Here is a 24,885-nt window from a genome sequence, read left to right as displayed (position 1 = left end):
CTTATCCGATGATTAGAGCTCCAGCCTAGCGGTATTTCCATGCTTACAAAGTTGGTATTGACTCCTCGGAAATCGTGATCAGATTTCCGATGCCAAAGTTACACAGATGAGGATTCAGAGCCGAGAAGGGACAGGAGATGGATGAACCTGGCCCAAAGCAAAACACGTCGCAAGGGGATCGGCAAGCTCGGAGGCTAGCCAAATACAAACTGGTCGGTCTCGGAACTACCGAACCCCATACCCCACAGTTGCCTACCCCAGACTTTGAAACTCAGAGTTTTGTTTTTCGGGTTGCGATGCCGACAATGCCTTTAAATGAAAGAGAACTAGCATTTAGTGATCTTTGGTAATCCTAGATAAGATTATCAATGTGCTTCTGTGGCAATTAAAACTCACAAACATCAATTAATTTTAAGATGTAAGAAGTCTAGCAACTGTTATTGACTTATTATTCGTGCTAATCGTGCGTGCCCAGGTCGCCCAAATATATACTCCATGGAGATTATGTCTCCCCGTACTCAATCACCGCCGCACATACACTACTCGAGAAAGGCCTTACCTGGGAATACAGGCATATCGACATTCTCAAATTCAAGACTCGGGTATGAGGAACCACGAATTGAATGGAACTGACTACCATGCAATATGCTAACTGGCCAACAAGACGCCTGAACACCGCAAACTACACCCTTTCGGCAAAGTGCCAATCTTGGACGTACTAAATGACCAAGGCGAGAGAATCCTTCGAGTCTGTGGTATGAACTTGACCCTTCCTCCAAGATTCATGCCACTTACCAAGGTTACGTAGAAAGCCGGGCGATTGCCCGCTATATCGCTGCCGTGTACTCTGACCACGGAAACCCGTTAATGCCAGAAATCTCCGATGTAGAGGCTATGGCTTCATTTGAAGAAGCTGCCTCGGTGGAGGTTTGCTATTTCTCTACTACAGCGTGGAAATACTGCGGAGATATCGTCATTAAACCGCAAGTCAACCATTTTTTCGTATTGTCCGTCACTGATCGCGTTGCTAATTATTACTCCTAATAGAGTACTGGGTATTCCCAGAGTAGGAGAAAAGGCATTGGATGATATTTGGAATGAGTTAAATGGCGCGCTGAAGGCCATGGACGGGATATTGTCTGGCCGTAGTTATCTCGGTGGCAAAGAATTTACCCTGGCCGATATCTGGTCTATGCCCTGGGTGTCACAGCTGATTGACCTGAAGGGAGCTGACATATTCTTTGCCGAGTTGCCGTATCTGCGAAACTGGTGGGAGAAAGTGAGCTTGAGACCAGCATGGAAGGAAGCATGTGGACTAATGGATGAAGCGTTGGAGGTGATGAGGAAGAATGCAGCAAACGGACGGGAACTGAAAAGGCAGTCATGAGAGTTACCTATATAGCTTCGTCATCTGCCGTCCATGACAAAATACGAAGACCTTCAAGACTTCTGAGTTTCATTCAATTTGGTACCAATTTCTCGATAGCGGGCTTGCTTCCGAGTGAAAAACAACGTTAGTTTGTATGGGGTCCTTTGGCTAGAGCGCGGGGTTGCCCACGTGACCGAATTATTGTCCTACTACCTCGCTTCATAACTGCGATGCAACCCAACCTAACTCTAAACAACATACAAAGTTTAGAAGTTAGAACTGCCATGTCACTATCGATTGACGCCATAAACGATGTACCAGATACCCAACGAATCACCCGAGGCGGACGCCGAAAGCGCAACGAATACGCCCTGGTCGCATGGTATTTCCTAACCCTCTTTCCAAATATACAGGATGCTAATATACTGGCTACAGTATGCTATGCAAGTCTCGAAAAGTTAAATGTGACGGTCAATGGCCTTGCCAGCGCTGTACCAAGCGTGGCGTGGAGTGTTCCTACCCTCGTCGTGGCAACATACCTAGCATGAGCCCAATGCCTACAGAAATGAGCTTGTAGGATTCTACATCAAGTCCAGAAGGAATATGATCTAATCAATTTTTTTCTTTAGAGAGGCGGAGTACTCTCCATCAACTGAAAATGACGCGACGCCTCAGATATTTGCGACTTCCGGCGGCGTTACCTCGGGTGAAGCATCTCGTCTACCTGCGCAAACCGGCAATAATCTGGGCGCCTCGCTACAAAGCCCTGCAGCTACCGACAGATCCCCTACGGCTCGCCGCTCAAGTTTTGTTAATACTTTTAGCTTGGCAAGATCATGCCTTGAAGCTAAAGGTATAGTGGACCAAGCCGAGAAGGACGTCCAAGGTTCAACGAACAAACCATGTCTGACTTTGGAGCAATCTCTTGCTTCCGCGAACGACGACTGCCTGGAATCTGTTCTAGACCTCGGTTACGAAAGAGCTAGAAATCTTTTCATCACCTTTGCGGAGACCATTCATCCGATATACCCGTGTGTTGACCTCCAATCGACAGAACAGGTCTTGGGTGCAGTCTTTGGGCGTTCAGCGGGTCATACATTACAGCCTGCTTCGATCACCCTGACCAAGATAGATGTTCTCAAAGCTCTCTTTGGGCTCACTCTCCTCATCGAGGATGATAACACAAGTCCTCTGGCACGGCACCTTCAACGCTACGTCGATTGGTCAGTGGAGAAGGTCGTTACGGGCGGAGGCCCTGATGTCGACGACGTTACCATGGCTACCTTGATGGTGAGATGTCCAACCTGACGACACAGCTTCCTGACTAATTGCTTGCGAAATAAAGAGTTTATATTTCTTCCACAAGTCTGAGCATATGAAGGCGTGGCGGCTCATTAGTCTGGCGTCAAGAACATGTTTTGAGCTTGGCTTTCATCAAGCACCGGACGTGGTTCAGAATCTAACGCAAGCCGCTGGTGCGTTCTCCACACGAGAGCTTTTTTGCTGTGTATACGTACTAGACCGAACATTTTCCTTCGCAACGGATCTTCCTCATACCACGAAGGACCAAGACATAGACGAAAGGTGCTTTGATCTTGTGAGTCAAGTCGACCTGGATCCTGTAGGCTAACACTTTCTGACTCTCAACAAGGGAACATCAGCTCCGTTCTTAGTCGTAACCATGGAATACACGCGTCTCAACTCGGAGATAATTGGACTGCTGAGGCCTTCAGCCAAGAGCGTTGCAGAAGGTCGACAGCATAAAGAGTATCTCGACTACAAAGTCCAACGGCTACGCGACCAATTCCAAGACCTCACGACAGCGGCCCGCTCCACAGCGTTACCTAGCAGACCTTGGGATCCCCTACAGAATGAATTACTTATGAATGACCTGGAAACCTTTCTAGAAGTACGAATCTGTCACGCTCGAATACTACTACGCAAACCCCTCCTTCACTCATATAAAGGTGACCGAGAAAAGACAGCAGCCGCAGCAGTCTGTATCCAGTGCGCAAAGGCTACCATATTTCTGTGCTCTGGTGTGATCAACAAGGCAGTCCCGCTGAAGTGTCTTCGAAGTTCATACGAATATTTCACCGTGTCATCACTCGCTATAATCCTGCTCGTCGTTTCTCAGGACCCAGAGACCTATGGACACGAGAGCAGAGACGCATTCCAAGAAGCGATCAGGATACTTCAGGTATCGAAATGTCGCACCTTTGCATCGAACAATTTGTGCTTTAGTTTTGAACAACTTATCAGGATCGGGGAGCGCCTTCACATGCCTAAAGATATCAACACGCCAACATTACAAGACTTTGGAGATATAGATATGGGGCAGCTTTTGGTGGATCCTCAAGGTGTTGGATCAAGTAAGTTTATAGCCTCCAAGCGTGATAGGGATGGAATACTAAACGGTAAACAGTCGATCTTCAGACTCTGGATGATAGTATATTTGGACTATTTGGGATGAACAAAAACTGGCCGGCCAATAATAGCTACATCTGAGACCTCGGCGATATAAGCCCTATAACCTAGAAGAAAATATATGGGAATGACTGCAGCCTTGGGCTGCGAACACAGTTGATAAATGAGAACACGGTATTCTTTCTCACCAATATAAGCTTTTACCCAGAAGCTTTCACGGTGAGGAGCAAATAAATACATGGCCGATAGAACCTAAAGCGGGTGCTTGATGACAACCTTGGTCAAGCTGATCTTTCCCTCATTCACGTCCTTGATAGCCTGTATGCCCTCCTCAGCCCCCTCCACAATCTTGACATGAGGAATTCGGAATTGCGTCCCGTAGTTCATCGCGGCCCAAACAACCGCCCTCTCTAGCCGAGCCTCCCATACGGGATTTGCCTTGTTTCCACCCGGAAACTCGAACGGGACAGGATTGTCGGTTTCCCTCGAAGCAAAAACCATTCTCCATCGAGGTGGCTTACTGAATTGGGGTAGGGTACTGACGAGTGTGACATCTGGCGCTGTAGCGATTGCCTCGCACTGCTGAATGGTGCCAGGACTGCCTGTCTTGCACACAGTGTCTAGGACATATCTGATGCTGACGCTGGTTACTTCGCATGAAGCCTTGATAGCATCAACGACATTTGGATCTCGATAGTTGAAACACTTTGTTGCGCCGAGTTCAAGTAGTGCCTCGTGGTTTGCAGGTGAAGCAGTCGTGAATATCCATTTCACTCCCATAGCCTTTGCGAGCTGTATCGCGGCACTTCCCACGCTACTCGCACCGCCCCAAACCAACAGAGCTTCAGTGGGCGTAGGCCCATGGACACCTATATCAGGGAAAGGGATCTCGAAATGATTGAGCAACGCATCTGCCGCTGAGCGCACCATAATACTGAGAGCAGCAGCATCTGGCCGAGGCAGCTGAGCGGGTAATTTTGCTGACATCAGATTTGACTCTAGGATGACAAAGTCTTGATGACCGCCATGATATCCTGGTTTTGAGCGTCCGGGATGGTTGGATCCAAAGACGACGTCCCCTACTGCGTAGCGACTAGTCCTTCCTGTTTCAATGACGGTGCCGCAGATTTCGTAGCCGCATACGTTGTTCTTCATGCCCAGATCCTTAGGATGATTGAGATCAGCTGGATTGATGCCTGAGTACTCGACTTTGACCAGGGCCTGGCCATCTTTAGGATGATACGCTTCGGGTATGTCGCGAATAGAGAGATCGCAGGAGTCGTCGACAAAGATACATTTGTTCATGTTGACTTTGGTTTCGTGAGCTTCGTTATTGTTCTGTCGTTTCTGTCTTTGCAGCACTGAGATAAGGATATCTAGATACTACTTCGTGGGTTACATTTATCCGTAGATGCAGTCGATAATCCCGAGACTGCATCGCGTGACGCCTGGAATTGTTGAGCCCCTATTTGGAAATTCGGAACTTCCGACATGCCCCCGTTTCGTCTCGGCCAAACCGAGGTGGATCCGATACTGAACTCGGAGCAATTCTTTCCAAGTGTCAACATGCTGCTCTTTGTCTCTGCGGATTTCCCGCCGGAAGACGCGAACATATGTCGATCTTTATGAGTGAATGCGTGGCAGCATAGACTGTGTAAAGCTATGTCATAGCCTTCACCAGCAAATTCGGAACTTGTTCCGTGAAAGCTAAGAATTGTTTCTACACAAACCCTGGATGCAAGGAAGTGCTGTAACAGCTATTCGGATGGTCCGGCACAGTAGCCACAGAAGAGCGGTTTCGACATAAACGGTCATCCAGCCGACTGACTCAATCTGTCAGCACAATCTCTATTCAATCAGCAACACATACCCACCTAGATCTCAACTACCTCCGTTAGCCTCAGCTCTCTGTAAAAATCATAATATCCCAAAATGGCGCCTTACTTAGCTCCCGAGTGGCTAGAGGTTAGACTGCATCCATTGTAGAAGCATTCACGAAGCTGACCCGTCGCAGGTGGAGAAAGAACTTGGTGGCCGCCTTGTCCTCGGCGGGACCATGGAGAATTATCGAGCTGGTGGAGAAGCCATTGGGAAGTATATCAAAGCTCATCTACCTCCTCATCGAGACGATGGACTTGAGGTTGGTAAGTGCAGAACATATCAGAGGCTCCATCTTCAACTTACAGGATTCAGCGGATGAGAAAATCAACGAGAATGTTACTCTTCGTACTTACAAGCCGAAAGACTCCAATGAAGCCTTGCCAGTTGGCGTTTTCTGTCATGGAGGCGGCTTCTCTGATGGATCTATTAAGATGGAAGATGGCTTGTGCAGACTGATTGCATCTTTGTATCCTTGCATAATCGTCTCTGTTGAGTACCGTCTTACCCCAGCAGTCGATATCGAGGTTGTATTCCAGGATGCCTTTGATGGATTCTCATGGGTAACTGAACTTTTTCCCAATCATCAGAAGGAGTTCTAACCCGCGACCACAGACTTACGAAAACGCGTCCAAGCTCGGAGGAGACCAAAAGCGCGTATTTATGCTTGGTAGCTCATGCGGTGGTACGCTCTCCCTTGCCACAGCCCATAAGCTCATTGAGCTTGGACGAGAGGGACAACTCAAAGGAGTAATCAACATGGCCGGAGGTACAGTCCACCCAGCCAACGTGCCAGAGCATCTCCAGCCCCTTATGAAGTCTATGGTGGAGAACGCTACAGATGTCCCCATCATTGACGGGCAGACAGCCATGATGATCAACGGTACGTAACGAGACGGACTGAAATCATGGACCAGCTACTAATGACTGATGCAGCATCGACTGGGCTCGACAAGCATGTCGATGATGAGTGGCTGTTCCCTCTCCTCTCATCGCATCTCGCCAAGTTTCCACGGACCTACCTCGTTGCCTGCGGGGCGGATCCTCTGAGAGATGACAACGTAGCCATGGAGCATGAACTTCGTAGCAAAGGGGTTGAGGTCAAGCTCGACATGTACGAGGGGTTGCCCCATGTCTTTTGGATGTTTCCGACGCTGAGTGCTACGAAGACGTTTATTGGGAATCTCATGACTGGCATCAAGTTTATCTTGGAGTAGAGTTCCAGTTCTTCCTGTTCAGCTAGGTATCAATATTAGACAGAGCAGATAGTGACGTAATAAACGCTTAGGCTTATGCAAGAATGCATGCAAAACATGTGACCTGTCCAGTCGCTAAATCACGTGGAAGTTACATGTTAAAGTGGCTTGTAAGTGCAATGGTTGGACCATCACGATACTGCAGTCTAAGACAGATGGACGGGCTAAACCCTCGGCTTGAAACAAACGGTTATGGCAACTCTTCTGATGAATTCCTCTTTGTGAACTGCTCTACGCTCAAATCTCTCCACGAATTTGCCTTTATCAGATCGGAACCAAACGGTAGTTTCCGCATACCCCGCGTTTCGGGTATGCAAAAGTTAGCTATCGCAATCGGAGGATCAGGCGCCGGCTCAGCCGGGGGCATTGCATGCCTCCTCTTACGAACCAGCATTGGCAGTACAGTACGGTGAGCAACGTAGCTCGGGAAAGCCGGAGCATAGCAGTAATACTAAGATGTGTGCTCTCAATGCTTAGAAGGGGCTTGTATCTTTTGTCATAATTAACCTATAACATCTCGGCGAACATGGTGTGTCTCGGCTCTTCCGATTTAAAGTAGGGAGTCATAGAAAATCCTATTTTGATCGCCCGGACATGCAGATACCGTCTTCGTGAGAAATAATACCTAACCATTCTGGCAGCTAGAAGCAGGTTCCAAGCGGATAACCCGAAATTTATTTGAACCTTTGACTACAAGGTGAAGGACCATACCCCGGATCCCCAGGTCGGAACATAGATAAGAATTCCGATCCAAGTCTGGGGATTCGTGGCTTAGGCATTAGCGCCGACACTACCCCGGATTCCTCTGTATCACGAGCAACTAGGGTATTGATAAAAGTCTAAGCAAGTCCGACTTTAAGTTTAGATCACCAAGCAGCTACATCAATCTTTCCTGTTCTATGTTCATCTCATAAGCCTTGTTACAACCCCCCCCAGTAGACGTGCTCTACCAGTACTACCCAGCGTCAGTCGACAGAGCCTGAGTATCTCTTTCTGGTCTCTGGTATCAACTCTTCGTAAAAGCAAAGCTGCCAGCAACATCGAAGTCCGGCATGGCGACCTCGTCTGAGAGCGGTTTGTGCCGAAAAGATGGCCCGATGGTAAGTTCTTCTACTAATCCATAATTCAGTTTCCTATCACCTACAATCCCCACAACGCAGCGCTGACACATGTCTCTCTTAGTCATGGCCCCTATGGTGGCGTTTCATCATGATGGGTAATCTATCCTTCTTCGTCATGATGGGCCAAGTTTTGGGTGCTTCCATTCCACCAATGCTTCTTCCCCTCGTGAAGGACATGCATGTGAGCAGCACAAAGATCTCTCAACTCGCGAGCTGGGGAACTCTTTGCATTGGTCTCGGAGTAAGTACTATAGCGTCACCCAGTAACCCATGCGAGTTCCATCGACGCTGAGCATGTTCTCGATTATCAGAATGTCTGGGCGCTTCCCACCGTCGCATATGTCGGTAGCCGTTATACCATCCTCATCGGTCTCGCAGTATTCACGGCTGGCTTCTTCTGGCAAGCCAGAGCGCAATCGTACGAATCTCTACTCGCAGCTCGTGTCATCGGCGGTTTGGGCGGTGGTGTCGTTGAGGCACTAGGCCCAGTCGTCGTGGTGCTCCTATTTCCCCGCGAGTACGTCGCCCGAGCCATGAGCGTATACACATGGGCCTTGGGTACTGGTGCCGTCTTCGGTCCTCTAATTACTGGCTATGCTGTCGATAATCTGGGCAGCTGGAGGTATCCAAACTATATCTTCGGTGGCATCTGTGCTCTCAACCTTGTGGCCATGATCTTGATGTTTCCTGAGCCTCTTACCAACATTCGAGTCCCTGGTGACCCAGAACCTTCCGATATCGCCATCGAGTCAGGTGATGAAGAACAAGTCGGGGAGCCAAAGGAGCCTTTGGAAGAGGTTGGAAATTCTCAGCAATATGAGACTCGCCCGGCTTCAGTGGCCACATTCGAGCCATGCAAGCCCGGCGCACTCTGGTTAAGACGGTCATTCTTTCTCACACTCAAGCACAACCAGCCACCGCCAAACTTCTTCTATCTTGTCGTGGAACCATTCAAAATACTCGTTTCTCCCGCTGTAATCATCACAGTCCTTTTGTTCGGTATCTCAATCGCCGGCACCATCGCCACTTCGATCCTAGTTTCAGTCACCTTCTCCCAGCCCCCATGGCTCTGGACATCGGGCCAGGTCGGTCTCTACAATATTGCCCCCCTGCTGGGGTTGATAGCTGGTATGCCTTTTGGTGGCGCTGGAGCAGATTGGCTTGCTGAGAGACATTTGCGACGCCATGGCGAGTTCAAGCCCGAGTCAGTACTGCCGATCCTTTTGCCATTCGCCATCGCAACACCGATAGCTACGACGCTCATAGGTGTTGGCTTCCAGCGCAACTGGCACTGGGCTATCGTTGGACTCTTCTGGGCCATTCTCAATGCCAATCTCACCGGAGGCTGCAACGTCATGATCTCTTACTGCACTGAGAGCTACCCCAAGAAGGCCATTCAGATTGGTGTCGTCGTTAATGTTATCAAGAACGTTATTGGCTTTGGAGTATCTTACAGCACTCTGGGTTGGTGGATGAAGGACAAGTACTTCATGTTCTTGACTATTGCTATGGTTATTTTTGTACTTTTTATTGCTTCCGTTCCGTTGTGGATTAGTGGACCGGGGATTACTCGCAAGACTAAAACGTGGGTTGCTTATGAGGAAGAGTAGGTGGTATTCATGGTGGTTGAGTACTCAAAGCTTGACAACACACCGTCTTGTTGTCGTATAGGCATTTATAGGGATAATTATACAATGCTAACTTAAATATACGATACTGCATGGCATACACAGTCTCATGATATACCGTTGAGAATTTATTTTTCCTTGAGAGTCTGATATCACAGTATAGGGTCTAACTGCACTTAACTGTATATATTATTAAATGAGGACGGAAGACAAAGTAAGAAGATACCTAAATAGTGCTATATCTATAGTATTGAAAACCTCAACTATACTTGATAAATTAACAAAGAACTCTACTCATTAAGAAGAACTAGTCCGACATAGAGTGGATAGCCTGGATATTCACAGACTTACCCAGCTACCGGACGCAAGACCTCTCACTTCGCGTCCCGGCAGGTTGATCAATAGACAGTCCCTGGTTTATTAGAAGCGTACAGAGTAGATAAGGAGCAATATCGACGCCTAAATTGGGCATGCGCGTCCTATCCCGAACGTACGTGTCGAGGGCAAACTCAGGGTCAATATTTTCCCTCGAAGAAGCCTGGTCACATCTCGTCTAAACGAACACGCGGCGAATGGCCTTCGTTAATCGACTATTCGATATCGTTTGCAATCTTTCGCCATTTATTTTAGGAGTGACATTACGTGGCCGAGGTAGTTATCTAGTCTATGACCTGCCTCCTGCCAATCAATTGTGAGTAATGATAGGAATATTGCCACTTATATGGGTGTTTTTTTATGCTGATCGCGAGTGATTGGGAAATTCATGAGAATGGATTGCTTTCTTGATGCCTGACCTGTCGATCTCCCCTCCTTAGCGTCCCAATCCGGAGTAATTTATATCCTTTCTTCGATGGAACATGGAGGATCTGCAGCGCTAGTGAATTGATGACCTGATTTTAACTTTCCAAAAAATGCAGTGGCTTACAAGGTGGCGTCTAGCAGCTGCTGTTATCTGGAACCCTGTCTAGGTGTCTAGGAAATAAACGGGACATCTTTAGTGCTGAGCACACATAAGAATTCCAAATTATTTTCCAGACCCGAGGCCTGTTGATAATTGTGGATTTTTGAACCTTGGTCGAAGTAGACTAAGGGAGGAAATAAAACACGAGACTGGATCTGGTGGTAGATCGGTGAATTTAAGTGTAAGCCGCTCTCATGTAATTTTTTCCCCGGAGGACAGACAACAGCCTATCCGGATTCATTGATTACTCAACATCAGGCTATAACCTAGCATGGGCACGTGGGCCAGTTTTACCCAAATATTGGTTGAAGTCTAGCGTATATAAAGGAAGCCAGTTTGATTATTTCCGCTTTTATACCACTATTTGATGACATCTTCAACGGCATTCTTCTGTCTATATAGCCTCTAAATCTCTTGATTATTGTCATAGCTTCAAGTCAAAGGTCAAATCTAGATTAATTCCCATTTATTCCGCGCTGAAACTTTGAGACTTCCCGCGCCGGTCTCTGGCGCCCTTGCTGATAACCAGTAGTGTCTGCAGACGTAGAGGTTGCCTTTGTGATGTCTCAATAAGCCAAGACTGAGATTTCATGGCTTGAGGTACTGTACACTTGATGGCGCTGTAGTAAGTGCTGAGTCAAGCCAACAACCCCCTCCACCCCTGGTCCCAATTCCACTCTACCAACCTCATACCCCGGATCGCGTGCCACTGGACTGCAGGAAGCCACACCGCAGGCGTAACAGGTCAACCCATGACTTCTTTGCTTCGTTAATACCCAGGACCCATGGACATGTGATACTAGTGCGCCGGTGGGTTTTGACTGGCAGCGGGACATCCATAAACCATAACTAGACTGGCTGGTTGAGGCATGTGCTGCTCATTGGTAACCATTGAGTTGTTGCGAATGGCCAAGGAACTGGACGGGAACATCATGGAGTAGTCAATGTGAGCATAAGATGAGGTGCTAATCTCGGGGTGCTTTGTACCGACCGCTTTAAAGGTGCACTTGCGGTTAGAGCTTCCAGATACGGCGCTGTAACTGGTGTTCCCACTACGTGAGTAGTTCAGGGACCGTTGAGCGGAGTAAGCACCATGACGGATGGAGGACTGTGAAGCGTGATAGCCGCTAGGGTGCCCGGTAGGGCGACGGGAAGTGGGAGCATTAGTTTGCATCCGGCTGTCACCGCCCCAGTAGCCTGTAAGGTCTACAGTTGAGTCGCCCTTAAGAGAAAGAAAAGCGGATCGCCGAGGCTGCAACGGAAAGCCGAGCTGAGAAATGTCGCTGGGGAGTTGCAGCCCAGAATCTTGTCTCGTCTGGTGCCAGATTGAGTCATCTGCGTGCCTCTGCAACGGGAGTGTGAGCTAATGCCGGAACTTGTCGGACCGAGGGGTTTGTACCTTGGTATGCTTCTTAAGGTCCTGGGGACGCTTGAAGGTCTTGCTGCAGAACCTACATTTATGAGGCCTCAGGGCTACATGAGTAAGGACATGCGAGATGATGTGGTGACGCTTTATGGTGCTAGTACGACAAGAGCCCCACTGGCAAGTCAAGTTGAGATTGTTACTGCTCTTGCGGCCAACATGGCGCTCACAGATATGCTCCTGAGGCGAGGTTTGAGTATTCCGTAGATGTGATCAGACGCCGGGCGTCGTTAGTGGATGGGACTCACATAGAGCAATTCAGTAGTGATGGACTTCTGGTTGCAGGCTTTCCAGCGACAGATGAGGTTGTTGTCAGACGTTATGGACGACGTCACACTGATCTGGGGCGTATCATACGTGGCACTGGGAACGAGAGCCGGAGACTCTGAGCCCTTGCCATTCATACTACTACCGAACGACGCCACCAACTGATGCGGTTGGTCCAGGGCGAAGAGAGGCATTGCAGTAAGCTTTTGGTCGCGTGGAGAGCTCGTTCGGGTGATGGATGATGAGGGGGCGGTTGTCAAGCAGCCAATAAGGCAAACGCGCTAGGAAAAAGAGTAAAAGAATGTGCATGAGTTAGACGAGGTAAATAAATAGAGTACCGTCGCAAGTGGCATGACAAATTGACGGGACGAGGCATATGAGGAGGCCCAGGTTGAGAGAGTGAGCGCCTGCTAGAGAGATTGGCCTCTTAGCACAGTCTCAGTCGCCATTAAATGGAATTAGAGAAAGGTTGCCAAGACCCCAAATCCTTCGCAGTCCAACTCCTGACGGTTCCCATTGGCCTCGCTCACCATCCAGGGTCTACGCGCTGAGCCGCCATTGCATCATGTGTCGTATTGGCCCCGACGTCATATGCACAACCAAGGATCAGCCAGAAAACCCGTATTGTTAGTGCCACACACTTGATTTTTCCATCCCTCCTTGGGGGGAACCAAAACACGGACCCCAAATCGGTGAATCGCCAGCGAATTTTGGTGTAAGCCAAACCCATCAAGGGCCGTGTATTTTGCCCCCCCGCCCAGGCCCCCCAAGACGCAGTCAAGCCCCTTTTCGCACAGGTAACCGAAGGAACGGGAGTGGAAGCAGTCATCCAGTCTTGATGTCTCGTCCGCTGGCAAGATGAAAAGTAGATCTCAATAAGCCAAAATAGCCCTCAAATTCTTAACTAACTGAATATACTCTAGATGCAAAGTCAAGTAGTCCAGTGTTGCCTTCAACAAATCTTGCACATTCCCGTCATTCCTCATGAGTGGCTCCAGCGGGAATAATCGGCAACATTGGAGAACCACCGAGTATAAGTAGGCATTGACCATCAATGCCGTGCAGATGTTGGGGCTGTTCAGTATTCCAGTGATGGGAATCCAAAGAACATAGTCTTTAATACGCCTAATGCAGTCAAACCCCTCGCCTGTTTGCACGGGAGCGGCAGGGTCGCTGATGACCTGAGCAAGGCTGGTTATCGCCGCCAGTCTCTCCCTGTCGGACACCATGGCTCCATTTTCTATCAAGAGATGTCCAAACCTCTCCATCTCAGTGATGATACAACGCATGATTCCAAGGGAGAGTGACTTGAGCACATCAGACGTGTCAACCTTTGCTCTCAGTAAGCCGGCTTTCGAATCGGTAAGCAGCTCCACTAAGTAGGAGGAGTGTCCTAAGAACTTGTAGACTGACAAAACCTGCTACATAATCAGAATCGTTAAGATATGTGTACATTTTCTTCCACCTTACCGTCGTGATCACTTGTGACATGCATTTCCAATCGTCCCTTGATCTAGTCAGACATTTCACCAGTTTGTAAGTGATTGGGAATACTGACATATCCTCAGATAAGCACAACAAGGCAATAGACCCAGTAATCACCTCATCCGCTTGATTCATATTCAACAGCTGGATGCCCTCCCTTAGCTCCCTGATAGCCTGGATTTTATAGTTATATGCTTTGATTCGAGGGAAGGCGCGGCCGGTGGAGAACTCGATGTGCGACGCTGATAACAAAAGTAGTCCATCCATGACAAGTCGAGACTTTGAAGCAATGTGGAAGAAGCTGCCATTCATTAGCAAAGGTGTACAATGTTGAGTTCTAGAAATACATCGAACCTTGGCATGAAATTGGATAAAAGGGTAAGATGACATAGACCTGATGCATCGAGCTTATGATACAGCTTCATGATATGGTTTAGGTAACAAAGTTCGTCTTCCGAGTAAACTCCTATCGGCAGATGAACTTTTGGCGCAAAATACGCAAGTGGTGGAATCATCTTTGATTCCCGCCATTGCCGTACTTCGTCAAGAATCTGGGCTGACCATTTGCCCTCTGCAGAGATACTGGCGGTAAAGTCCTCAGCAACGACCGACTCTTCACGGTTTTCATACTCATCGAGGTATGTGCATCTCACTTTCCGCCTTGTACAGTTCCGACTTGAGTAGGTCAGCTGAAGACACGTATACGAGAGAGGATAATGTCAAGAGGCTCAAACCATTGAGGGAATGTTTCGTCGCATCGGATGTGGCGTAGCTTGCTGCAAAATACGAAAGTCAGAATGCGACCCGGCCTTAGTGCATTAGCCATACCATCTTTTACATCCTGTACGTGACTTGATGTGGCTGCTGGCGACTTAGTAAGACCATCAAATCGGAGACTTCAATACGAACCTGCGTCGCTGTTGAGCAGCTTTTTTGACAGGCATTGAAAACAAACGGCTGTGTCTTCGGTGGCAAAAGTAACTTGACTTTCCCAGAAGGGCATATTCGCCGTACTCTTTGGGGGTATGAGAGTTTACCCGTTTGACATGGAGGTTGAGTCACCCGTATTTAACACTGGTCTAACCAAGGTCAGACATGGCATTGTATTCGCCTTAAATGAGCAAGTCTCTGTCACTTATCGTTAGTGTGGCCTTGTGCATATACCCCTGATTGTTAGAAATGTAACAACCAACGTGAATGACGACGCCTCAAAAACATATTCGTAATAGGTTGCTTGGCTTCGGGTAGACGGCATGTAAGAGCAACACTTCTATGCCTGCTAGTCTAGTCGCTATTATTCCTTTCGTTAATGGTTGCACGCTAAGTAGGTTAGAGGCTAACTAACTATATAAGCATATCGTAATTACGCAATGCAGTCGGTGTTAACAGTCTATCTCTTATTGGTCCCGATCTAGCAACTCTGTATCGACCTAACCATTGCTACCAGCTGCCTGGCAAGGCTCGAACTCATACAGTCGTGTTCCATCCTTGTTATAGACTTCATCTTAAGCACAGGTGTAGGCTTGCTGAGGCTATCAAAGAATTCAGCAACCCCGAGAAGTCGATAATTATTTCGCAATAGGAGCAGATTCTTAATTGTGGCCAATTCTGGTTTTAGAATTCTATAATAATCAGGACCAGATAGTATCCATCTCCGTCATCACCAAAAGTTCTGCTACCTGTATATCCATAAGATAACCATATTGCATTAGTGCATGTCAGTTGCTGATGCTCCTGTAACCACCAGCGAATTTGCACTGATGTAAGCAAATAAATAAGGTTTAAGAGACCTTAAATCGGCTAAGTTGAATTAATTAGGTTAAGGCTAATTTATATTAGATTCTCGTATTAGATAAGGGAAATCGAGCTAAGATACACGATTAGATAGCTTTAATCCGACTGTTTTCCGATAGCTCCGTAAAGATGTACTGTAAAAGGTGGAGCATCCATACCTTAAGGGATGTTCATGATCCGAGACAGGACCCAACAGTTTCAGTTCATTGCTTTAATAATCCGAGCCAGTAAAGATATGGTACTGAAACTCATGCCCATATACCTTCTACACGGTTATCTCGGCGAACCGTCTCTGACCAAGCAACCTCTTTACACATAATCCCGTAGATAAAGCATTCTCCAATATACCACAGTTTCCCTTCACTGCCTATCGATCTCAAAACATATCGCAGCGGGCATCTGTCAAACACGTACACAGAATCTCCCTTATCAACGCGCCTAAGGGAGAGTCCTAAATAACTATTTCTGTAACTCCCAGTCTTCTATTCGTTAATGCAGGTCTCAAATCTATCCTTGCTGGAACATCCGACCTAGGATTCGCTCACCGAGGTTCTGGAGATGCATCCTTGTCCCATTGGAAGCTTCTGACGATCCGAATATATCTGACCTGGAAGTGACAGAGATTTAACTATTGCCTGATCCATGAGAAGACTGAATATTTCGACGAAACAGTTGGTGCAGGTTGAGATACCCTGTTTATCTGTTCTAGCGACGAGGGTTTGCCAGAGAGCTTTAGCGACTCTGCCTTCATAGACCTCGTGGAGGATCTTTGAGGCAAGGCGACGGAAGCAAGTAAAGCAGCGTCCTGGGCCATCGGGCACTGAAAACTGACATACGGTTTGTCGGATAGTTCATTGACCTCGACAATAGTGTCAAAGGAGAAACCGGGAGTACTGAGTTTACTATCGTTGATTTCGGCCATTGGTTTTCTGTGGCTCTTTCCCAAGTTGAAGCGCCCACATGCCTTGTACATATCGCCAAACGCGCGTGATGCACTAAGTGCAGTCATTAAAGGTAGCTTCCTCTAGTCAGGAACACAAGATGGCATATCTGGTGACTCATGCGCCGCTTGTGCTAGGACGCTGGATGGTCTCATCCAGGGGCCTAGCTCATCACGTCGTATAAATTACCCTGCTACATGTCTATAGATGTCTCCCTTAGTTTAATCCTATTAGTAGCTGACTCTCACTGCTGCCTTATCTTTATTATTGTAGATCGCACGGGCCGTGGACTCTATCTTCGTCTTGCCGACACTTAGCATTCCGCGTTCTAGTTAAAACGATAAGTAGACTGTTATTTTAATTAATTATTAAAGCTTATAATATCTAAACATAATATATTAAGTTAATATAATAAAAAATACTAATTAACTTTAGGTTTCTAAAGGTAATATATATATAGCCTTTATAAAGATAAGTCTTTTAATTAAAAGTAGAATAATATGCTTTTATAATGACTTAAGTAGACTGTAATATCTAATATAATTCTTAAACTCTTGATGTTCCAAATTGCTGCACCCAAAGGGCGCTGATCAGAGATAAGCTCAGAAAACTTCTCCTAGCTTGCGCGAAATGCCACATGTTTCGAGATAAATACAGGCGTTTGTGAACCTTGCCCAATCTAGTAATCTATCCCCGCATGTAACCCATCTGAGGTGTCTTGGTGAGAGTACGGCTTCTTGAATAATCCAGTGAAGTAGGCTATGTAGTTCAAAGGGGTGAGCGAAGAAAATGCTCGGCATCAGGCTGCAGGTCATGAATGAATGGTGTTGTTATCAGCTACCAGGGAGTAATCTAGGGTGCAACGCCCTTCACCAGGCCATTACGGCCTAAAATTGCATCTTCACTTCGTTCTTTACTCGTGGAAACAGTACCCGCCTGGCTTGTGCTGTACTGCAGCTGTTGGTTGCTAGGGTACATTTAAACGGAGACAATAACCAATGGATAGCGCCAAGGACGCCGGTCATCTGCAGCCACTTTGCACTTCTTATACGATCGTCAGATATCTGCTACATCAGTCGCTGAGCAGAGCGGGGTAACTAGCCATGTGGCTGGCCTCAAAATAAAGTTGTGCTTCCAAGTTTGCGATAATGTACACAATCAAACAGTGCCACGCGTCAGCTAGCGTAGCATCAATTTGAACAAGGCGAGTTCTTCTCGCCTCTTATATACTTAGCTTTGTGGATGATCCGCAGGTCTCCTTTTCCTGCCCTAGACTCATCATAAGAATGACCTCGAACGATAGATGCCATGGCTTCCCCTTATGACATTCTAGACATGAACGCTTGGGCTACAGATGAACATTCTGGAATTCCTCATCTGGTTGTTCCGAGCGACAATTCTGAAGCAGTATGGCGTAACGGGGAAGAGTCATCTGGGCAACCAGCGAGCGAAAGTGATGAACCTCAGGCGGATACCAACGAAATCAATGATCAGATAATCTGTGGAGAATGCGAAACTCTACATGCTCTCTGGTACTGCGGAAGGTGTGGTAAGCTTTGTGACGAGTGTTGGCTAGACCGCAGGCCGCACAAGAGGAATAATCCTTCGCATCAACGGATAACAATCAGTCAATAGTAAAAACCTGTCACCCAGACTACAAAGCTGTACAAGGACTCATTAGCGCAGTAAACTCTTGAAAAAGGTCTTAGACCCAGATCTCTCGAACCTGGACTCTCTACATCGGATAGTTTGTGGTTCTCCGTTGATGGTGATACTGGCTCCCTTGAGCTTCGGGAATTCCCACGTTTCGGTGCTATCATATCCGAACATCAGAGACAGCATTCACCTGAAGCACTCCCTTTTCCTGGACTTGTATCCTTTACTGGAAAGACTGGCGAAGGAAAGAGTGCGATAATACGGCTTCTGATAGAACATTTGTGGGATGAGACAGCTCGGCGTCGGATGAGAACACTCGGTCTCTATACCAAAGCCCCAGTCGTCGGGCCGCGGCAAAGGAGTATCGCGACTTCTGGAGATATACACCTTTATTACGATACACTTATGGATGATGGCGAGACCACGGGCCGCCCACTTTTGTATGCGGACTGCGAAGGTTTTGGTGCAGGAACCCAGAGGCCCACATCCCACCAAGGTCGACGATCGTATAACTGGACCTCGGTTCTAGGGTTGCAAGAGATCCCAAGATGGAAAACTGGTTGGAGAAATATCACGAGTGGGTTCAGGCGGCCCTTACCTGGGATCGAAAAACGACAGGATGCCGTCCGATACCTCTTTCCCAAGCTTCTGTACAACTTCTCCGATGTCGTTGTCAACGTTATGCAGAGCCATTCATTGCGGCAAATAGATGATTACCTATAGGGATAAATGCGACCTATAAGGTTAACCTTTAGGCTATAAATATAGATAATAAATAAGAATATAGTATTTTTTGCCTTAATATAAGCTTTTACTTAAAAGCTTTTATAATAACTATTATATCTTATTATAAGCCTTAAGGTATTATAAGGTAAAGAGATTAAAAGGTATATAAAGAGATATAACCTTAAGTTTATATCTTTATATATATTATAATAATATAACTCTATAAATAATATATTAATTACTTTAATAATTTAAACTATTATTAATAATAACTTAATAAATTAAAAAACTTAAGACTATATTTATTAATTCTTTATTATTTTTATTAACCTTAAAAATATAGCTAAATTATATATTAATATAAAAGATAATACTTAAAAGCTTTAATTAATTATTAAGCTATTTAATAAAGGCAGTTATATTAATAATAAGTTTTATATTAAAATTGCCTTTTTTAACTATAATATATTTAATATAGTTATTAATAAGTTAAATATTTATTACCTATTATATTTTATTTATTAATAGAAAAAGGAGCTATAAAGACTTAATAATAAGGAAAATAATAAAAAGGAAAATAGTAAAAAAAAGAATAATAATAAGGAGGTTAATAATAATAAAACTAAAATTAAGGCATTAAAGGGTAATTATAACTAAATAAATAAATTATAGTATTATAAAAGGTATTAACTTATTATTAAATAACTTTAAGAAGGATTATATATATACTATAGTAAAAAGGTTAAACTATTAAAGGTTTTATTAATTAAATTATTTAAGCTAGAAAAGTTAAAGTATTAATATTTCTATTAAGGTAAGTTATATCTAGATAACTAAAAGCTTTAATAGCTAAGAGAATATAAGCTAATTAAGTTTATAAGATTAATATATAATAATTTTAAATATAATGGCAGATAGATGATTCTATTGTTGAGTTACTCGAATGGGCTGAGGTTTCGCATACGTCTGGCACCAATAGGTTTGGGCTGCCTCACCTAATAATCGTCCTTAATCGCTCCGACGATGACTCAGACTGGGATCCTATGGCGACTGGGCAACAGATCCTCAATGAACAGCAGCGCATTTTGGAAGAGAACCACAAGGCAAAAGCGATAGCCGACAGATTCCGCAGGGTTGTTATTGAGATCCATACCCTGGAAGATCTCCTCCTAACCTCATACGCGTCTGTCCATTTCATTCGGCTTCCTAAGGGACAATCTGCTGTCTGTCTGTCCTCGCAGTTAGGCAGACTGCACACGATGATCTGCCAATTGAGTAACCAATCATTGGACGAGAAGGTTCGTAGAAGAATGCTTCTCTCGGCTCCAAACATGGACGAATTCTCCAGGCTTGCTTTTGACCATTACTCAAACAAAGTCAAAGAGCCCTTCGATTTCTTAGCTCAGCTAATATCCCTTCGCCCGCCCCCAGCTAAGATGGCAGCCAGGCTCTCGGAACTAATGATCGAGACGTTCAAGGCTTTAGACACAAATGGCGATCGAATTTCCATTGTATCGCGATTCTGCGGTGTTGTGGCTCCACTTGTCTGCTCAATCATGGCCTTAGATGCTGCACGGTCGTTTGAAAATCTTCCAGGGAGATGGGTTGACATCTTCTGCGGCGAAACTGACCAAACAGCTCAGAGCTCTTGGGGATCAAACAAAAATTCCTATAAAGTGCAGGTCATTGAAGCATTTGACCTTTTTACCTCCATGAGCTTGAAACGTGAATTCCAGGACACATCAGGCGGCCAATGTGTGAACAAGAACGCAACTCACCAGTACCACCAAAACAGTCAAGGCAGGGTTATTGGACATGGATCGTATGAGTCGCAGCTTTTCGATGAATTGATGGTTCAATGGGATAATAGTCTTCACAGCAGACTGGAGGCACTTAACCAGGAAAACGACAGTCAAGACACACCACAATTGAAGCGTAACCTACATGGATAATTCACAGGTCAGCTGTACAAAGTCTGTACTCGGCTGTCGGGACCTTGGAAATCTCTGATCTTATGGTATGCTCTTGGTGTTTTTGCAATGATTCTTCAGAGCTTCTAGCTTGTGGACATGGAGTCTGCAGCGCCTGCCTGGCCGAGATCGCGTTACCAGCGTCGACAATCGATCAAAGGCTAAAGGCGGTTCATTTGTGCGACTTACATAATCCATCGCGCTTATTCGAGCCGCCATTCCAGTTTCTTCAGCTTCCAACAAACATTGGCCGCCGTATCCTCTCTTTGGATGGAGGCGGTAGTCATTGTGCCATTCAAGCGAGTATCCTGAAAGATATAGAGAACCGGTTGGGGGGCGAAATTCCTATTCGGCACTTTTCGATCTCATCGGAGGTTCAGGCACTGGCGGCTTGCTCGCACTTGGCATAGGCATAGGAAATTGGGACGTACATAAATCTGCGACTCATCTTCTCAGCATCCGATCCAAATCATATCTGTATAGGGGGCTTGAGGATGCCATCAAGGAGGCATTTGGGGAGGATGTTGCGAGGCAGAGGATAATCGGAAGTCGGGTAAGTAACAGAGTGGCAACATACAACGGGAGGCTACTTTTGCTAATCTTGATGGCCAATATAGGCACATGTGTCCGAAAGCCCCACAAGGGTCTTTGTGATAGCAACGTTGTACCAAACTTGTGAAATCCAGGAATCAACCATCATGACTAATTACATGCGATCCGAGGGGCAATGCAAGCTAAGAGGTTCACCCCCCACAGCTGAAATCAATCTAAGGGGCCAATTTCCAGAACTGAAACCTATTGCCTATGTATACGAAGCAGGACACAGAGACGGGCAGAACTTTACAATCCGTGACGCGGCAAAAGCAACTAGCCAAGTCCCAGCTTCGGAGGGCCACTTATGTAGCCGAGGTGCTTTGTACTTAGATGGTGGGATATGCTGTAACAATCCTGCGGAGATTGCGATGGCCGAGGCACAGATTATGTGGCCCTTGGACCAAAATACTGTCTCGCACCTGTTGCTGTCAATTGGTAACGGTTGGGCCCAGGACGCGGATGATTTAGCAGATGTTTCCAACAAACAAAGCTCTTGGATAGAAACGAAGAAAGAGCAGCTAATTGAATACTTCAGAGAAAAATCGACAAAACTTCAGAGGCAGCTGGATCGGAACAGGCTGTCAGAGAAGCCTTGGAACGAAGCCCTGAGTCTCATTGGTGAGAGACACGCCACTCGATGTATGCGATTGAACCCGCAGATTTCAGAGAACAAAAACCCAGAAGATATTGCAGCCAGTTATGTGTCTCAAGAACAGAGTGGCCCTGATATTTCCAAACTCTGCCATACCCTTCTGGCGACGACATTTTACTTCGATGCAACTGAACGGCACCGCCAAATTGGAAATGACCGTTGTTTGATAAAGGGTGAGTAGGTTTCCATTGGATAATTAACGATGTACGTTATCTAATATCGGATAGGAGAAATCCTCTGTCGCTTTCCACAGGGTGCAGACATAACTAAGAGCTTGGGTGGCGTCTTGGAAAGTTTACGCAATCCCCGCGTCGAGCTGATTACTCCTGGTTCTGAACATAAAAGATGGAATTTTAACGCAGACATAATCTTTTGTATGAAGAGGGATGGGCTATTTAATGTGCCCATTACTTGTGAGGTTCAAAGATCTCAATGGGAAATTGAGCTGGTGTTTGTTACTGATGATAGTAAAGAGGAGCCCATAGGTGTTGGCATTTTGCCTTTTGCGTCATAATTCCTAAGTACAGATTGCTATAGTGACCTTATATATCTAGCTTATTTAATGCTACACCCAATCCGGGAACCAAAAGAGACCTCTCTACCAATACATCGTTCAATGCTTTCTATGCCACCGTCCAATCTATACATTGAATCCCTTGCCTTTGGATCGGACGCGTGTTTGTTGTCACTCAGCTATATGCTGTATTAATCTGTTAGCTATTGTGCTACACTGTCCACATTATTAGCTGGGTGTGTTATTTGTAAGGGATGAAAATTTGGGTTGCTTTTTCTTTTTCTGCATAGAGGATGGGGACTCTTTTTTAAGGGATATTATTACCAGATATGTGCCCTGCTTGTTGGAAGCTGATGGCTGGTCTGCCAAGAATATCGGCTAGTTGTGGCGGCTCGAGAATGCCTTATGGCGTTGAGCTGAAAAGATCGACTTTGCATGACCAACAAGAGATTATGAGGGTCACATAATTGGAATACAGAAGCTTATGCCTTGGCCTTGGCAATCCCGTTGCCACGCCTAACGAGCAGAAAGGGAGTACTAAAAGCTTCCCAATTGTGGTTTGTACTTGAAGTTTTGTGATCTGTTGCTAGGTCACACAGTGCATATATCTAAGCCTAGAATAAGCATAAGTCTTAGGCCAGCCGCGTAAAATAACGCTGGGTGATTACCCCTAATTAAACAGTTTCTAAATACTCAATTGTTCCGCATCGAGAACAAAAGGTATTAAGATTGAAGCTACTAAGGGAGGGTTGTCGGCACGTCTGATGGTAGTACTGTAATCTTTCCAGGCATCACTCTCTTCTTCTCGAAAGATCTTTAGTTTATTAATCTTGACCTCTATTAGGTTCATGTTGAAAATGAGACTCTATTGCAGCTTTATATTTTGCGAGCCAGAAAATCAAGCTTTAGGTTCTGCTAATGCTTCAGGGCCGTATGTCTTGTGTTTTGGCTTTAAGTTTTTTTTATTAAAGTAAAACTACTTATATGTATTGAATAAGAGGTTTATTCAGGCTACATTAAATATAATACTCCTAAGCTTAGCCCTAATTAATATATACCCCCTTAAAGCGAGAGGGTTAGGAGATATATATATAAGTAAATCTAACTCTATACTATATATTTACTGGCCCTAAATCGGCTTTATATTAAGCATTATAAAAGCCTTTAACTAAAAGCTAATACTAAAAGCTCTTAAATTTATAATTATAGCCTTTATTTGCAGCCTAAAGGTTATTCTTATAGGCTATAGGTAATTATAAAGCCTTAATTATAAGAATATATATACATTATAATCCCAAACCAAGGCATTAAGAAAGGCCCTAACTTAGTTTTTTAAACTATCTATTCTCTTCAATACAACAAAACACGTCTCCGTTCATCTGGCTCTCAGTTGTGCTTCTTTCCGTTTCATAGACGACTACTGATACGTTTCGTGAGCGCTTGTCAATATGGCATCAGTTTATTAGGGTTTTACTGACCGTATCGATCTTGCTGCGCACGAGGCTGGCGATGCTGCTTGCACAGAGTTTGCTGTGCAACTGCACTATTCTTTTCTGTAAGAAGCCTAGGTAGGCATAATGGGCAAGTTTGAGAAGTACTCCCGGTAGAATACGAATCAAGAACTTGTTCGTAGACTGTGTTTTGATCTCTTTGTCCGCAAGGGCATCTTGTGAAACCGTCCCTCCCGCAGTAGGCCCCATCACTACCGACAGGCTGGCTACTGTAGGTATTTCTCTTTTCTGTCCTTTCAGGTCTCCCCGCAGTTCCGTACCCCCACGAGTCGATTTGTGAACAGGTGATGGTGTTTTCATTGATGCTTGGCTGAAAGCTTGACGTCGGATCGTTAATAGAAAAGGCGGCGGAAAAGTTTATTGCATTGAGGTTGGGTAATTCTTGGCACGCTAGAGTGACAGGGTGGATAATATTTTCATCGATACTTGGCTCAAGGCTTGACGTCTGATCGTTATCGGTAAAGACGACGGAAAGGTTTATTGTATTGAGGTCGGGTGATTCTGGGAACACTGGAGTGACAGGTCAGCTAGGAAGTAATTAAATCGGACTCGAAGCTAGACTTTTATCAGGCATTGGTGATTATAATGGATGGTGGCTGGCTGAATAAGAGTGTCGCGTAATGAAACTTAAAACGTTAATAATTCCAAGGTTCAGCACGCTGAAATAGAATGATTGCATTGGTGGTTTGGCTGCTAATATTTAAAATTCAGT

At 45.7% G+C, this 24,885-nt stretch overlaps 10 protein-coding genes across 10 annotated transcripts; 6 read left to right on the top strand and 4 right to left on the bottom strand.

Annotated features, from left to right (window-relative positions):
- Positions 1-1,653: 1,653 nt before the first annotated feature.
- On the top strand, positions 1,654-3,877 carry FMAN_11018 (uncharacterized protein; the record flags this gene model as incomplete). Its single annotated transcript, XM_041833777.1, has 6 exons — positions 1,654-1,751; positions 1,805-1,942; positions 1,999-2,659; positions 2,715-2,966; positions 3,021-3,741; positions 3,795-3,877. 6 exons carry the CDS (start codon positions 1,654-1,656, stop codon positions 3,875-3,877), a joined length of 1,953 nt encoding a protein of 650 aa, XP_041684106.1.
- A 171-nt stretch (positions 3,878-4,048) lies between these two features.
- Positions 4,049-5,101, bottom strand: FMAN_11017 (uncharacterized protein; the record flags this gene model as incomplete). Its single annotated transcript, XM_041833776.1, has 1 exon — positions 4,049-5,101. The coding sequence occupies one exon, from the start codon at positions 5,099-5,101 to the stop codon at positions 4,049-4,051; it is 1,053 nt and encodes a 350-aa protein (XP_041684105.1).
- A 627-nt stretch (positions 5,102-5,728) lies between these two features.
- FMAN_11016 (uncharacterized protein) lies at positions 5,729-6,891 on the top strand (the record flags this gene model as incomplete). The annotated part of the gene is made up of 5 exons (XM_041833774.1): positions 5,729-5,761; positions 5,811-5,940; positions 5,990-6,237; positions 6,290-6,557; positions 6,611-6,891. The coding sequence occupies 5 exons, from the start codon at positions 5,729-5,731 to the stop codon at positions 6,889-6,891; spliced, it is 960 nt and encodes a 319-aa protein (XP_041684104.1).
- A 1,091-nt stretch (positions 6,892-7,982) lies between these two features.
- Positions 7,983-9,661, top strand: FMAN_11015 (uncharacterized protein; the record flags this gene model as incomplete). The annotated part of the gene is made up of 3 exons (XM_041833773.1): positions 7,983-8,030; positions 8,113-8,292; positions 8,363-9,661. 3 exons carry the CDS (start codon positions 7,983-7,985, stop codon positions 9,659-9,661), a joined length of 1,527 nt encoding a protein of 508 aa, XP_041684103.1.
- A 1,778-nt stretch (positions 9,662-11,439) lies between these two features.
- On the bottom strand, positions 11,440-12,524 carry FMAN_11014 (uncharacterized protein; the record flags this gene model as incomplete). Its single annotated transcript, XM_041833772.1, has 3 exons — positions 11,440-11,985; positions 12,040-12,243; positions 12,312-12,524. 3 exons carry the CDS (start codon positions 12,522-12,524, stop codon positions 11,440-11,442), a joined length of 963 nt encoding a protein of 320 aa, XP_041684102.1.
- A 678-nt stretch (positions 12,525-13,202) lies between these two features.
- FMAN_11013 (uncharacterized protein) lies at positions 13,203-14,641 on the bottom strand (the record flags this gene model as incomplete). The annotated part of the gene is made up of 4 exons (XM_041833771.1): positions 13,203-13,748; positions 13,801-14,116; positions 14,170-14,490; positions 14,550-14,641. 4 exons carry the CDS (start codon positions 14,639-14,641, stop codon positions 13,203-13,205), a joined length of 1,275 nt encoding a protein of 424 aa, XP_041684101.1.
- Positions 14,642-17,858: 3,217 nt separating this feature from the next.
- Positions 17,859-18,929, top strand: FMAN_11012 (uncharacterized protein; the record flags this gene model as incomplete). Its single annotated transcript, XM_041833770.1, has 2 exons — positions 17,859-18,184; positions 18,299-18,929. The coding sequence occupies 2 exons, from the start codon at positions 17,859-17,861 to the stop codon at positions 18,927-18,929; spliced, it is 957 nt and encodes a 318-aa protein (XP_041684100.1).
- Positions 18,930-19,975: 1,046 nt separating this feature from the next.
- Positions 19,976-20,884, top strand: FMAN_11011 (uncharacterized protein; the record flags this gene model as incomplete). Its single annotated transcript, XM_041833769.1, has 1 exon — positions 19,976-20,884. One exon carries the CDS (start codon positions 19,976-19,978, stop codon positions 20,882-20,884), a length of 909 nt encoding a protein of 302 aa, XP_041684099.1.
- A 716-nt stretch (positions 20,885-21,600) lies between these two features.
- Positions 21,601-22,662, top strand: FMAN_11010 (uncharacterized protein; the record flags this gene model as incomplete). The annotated part of the gene is made up of 2 exons (XM_041833768.1): positions 21,601-22,321; positions 22,376-22,662. The coding sequence occupies 2 exons, from the start codon at positions 21,601-21,603 to the stop codon at positions 22,660-22,662; spliced, it is 1,008 nt and encodes a 335-aa protein (XP_041684098.1).
- Positions 22,663-24,132: 1,470 nt separating this feature from the next.
- On the bottom strand, positions 24,133-24,747 carry FMAN_11009 (uncharacterized protein; the record flags this gene model as incomplete). The annotated part of the gene is made up of 2 exons (XM_041833767.1): positions 24,133-24,683; positions 24,735-24,747. 2 exons carry the CDS (start codon positions 24,745-24,747, stop codon positions 24,133-24,135), a joined length of 564 nt encoding a protein of 187 aa, XP_041684097.1.
- Positions 24,748-24,885: the final 138 nt, after the last annotated feature.

This window comes from Fusarium mangiferae (assembly GCF_900044065.1).
Source record: "Fusarium mangiferae strain MRC7560 genome assembly, contig: FMAN_scaffold008, whole genome shotgun sequence".
Taxonomy (NCBI): Eukaryota; Fungi; Ascomycota; class Sordariomycetes; order Hypocreales; family Nectriaceae; genus Fusarium; species Fusarium mangiferae.
This window is presented reverse-complemented; position numbering and strand designations above follow the sequence as displayed.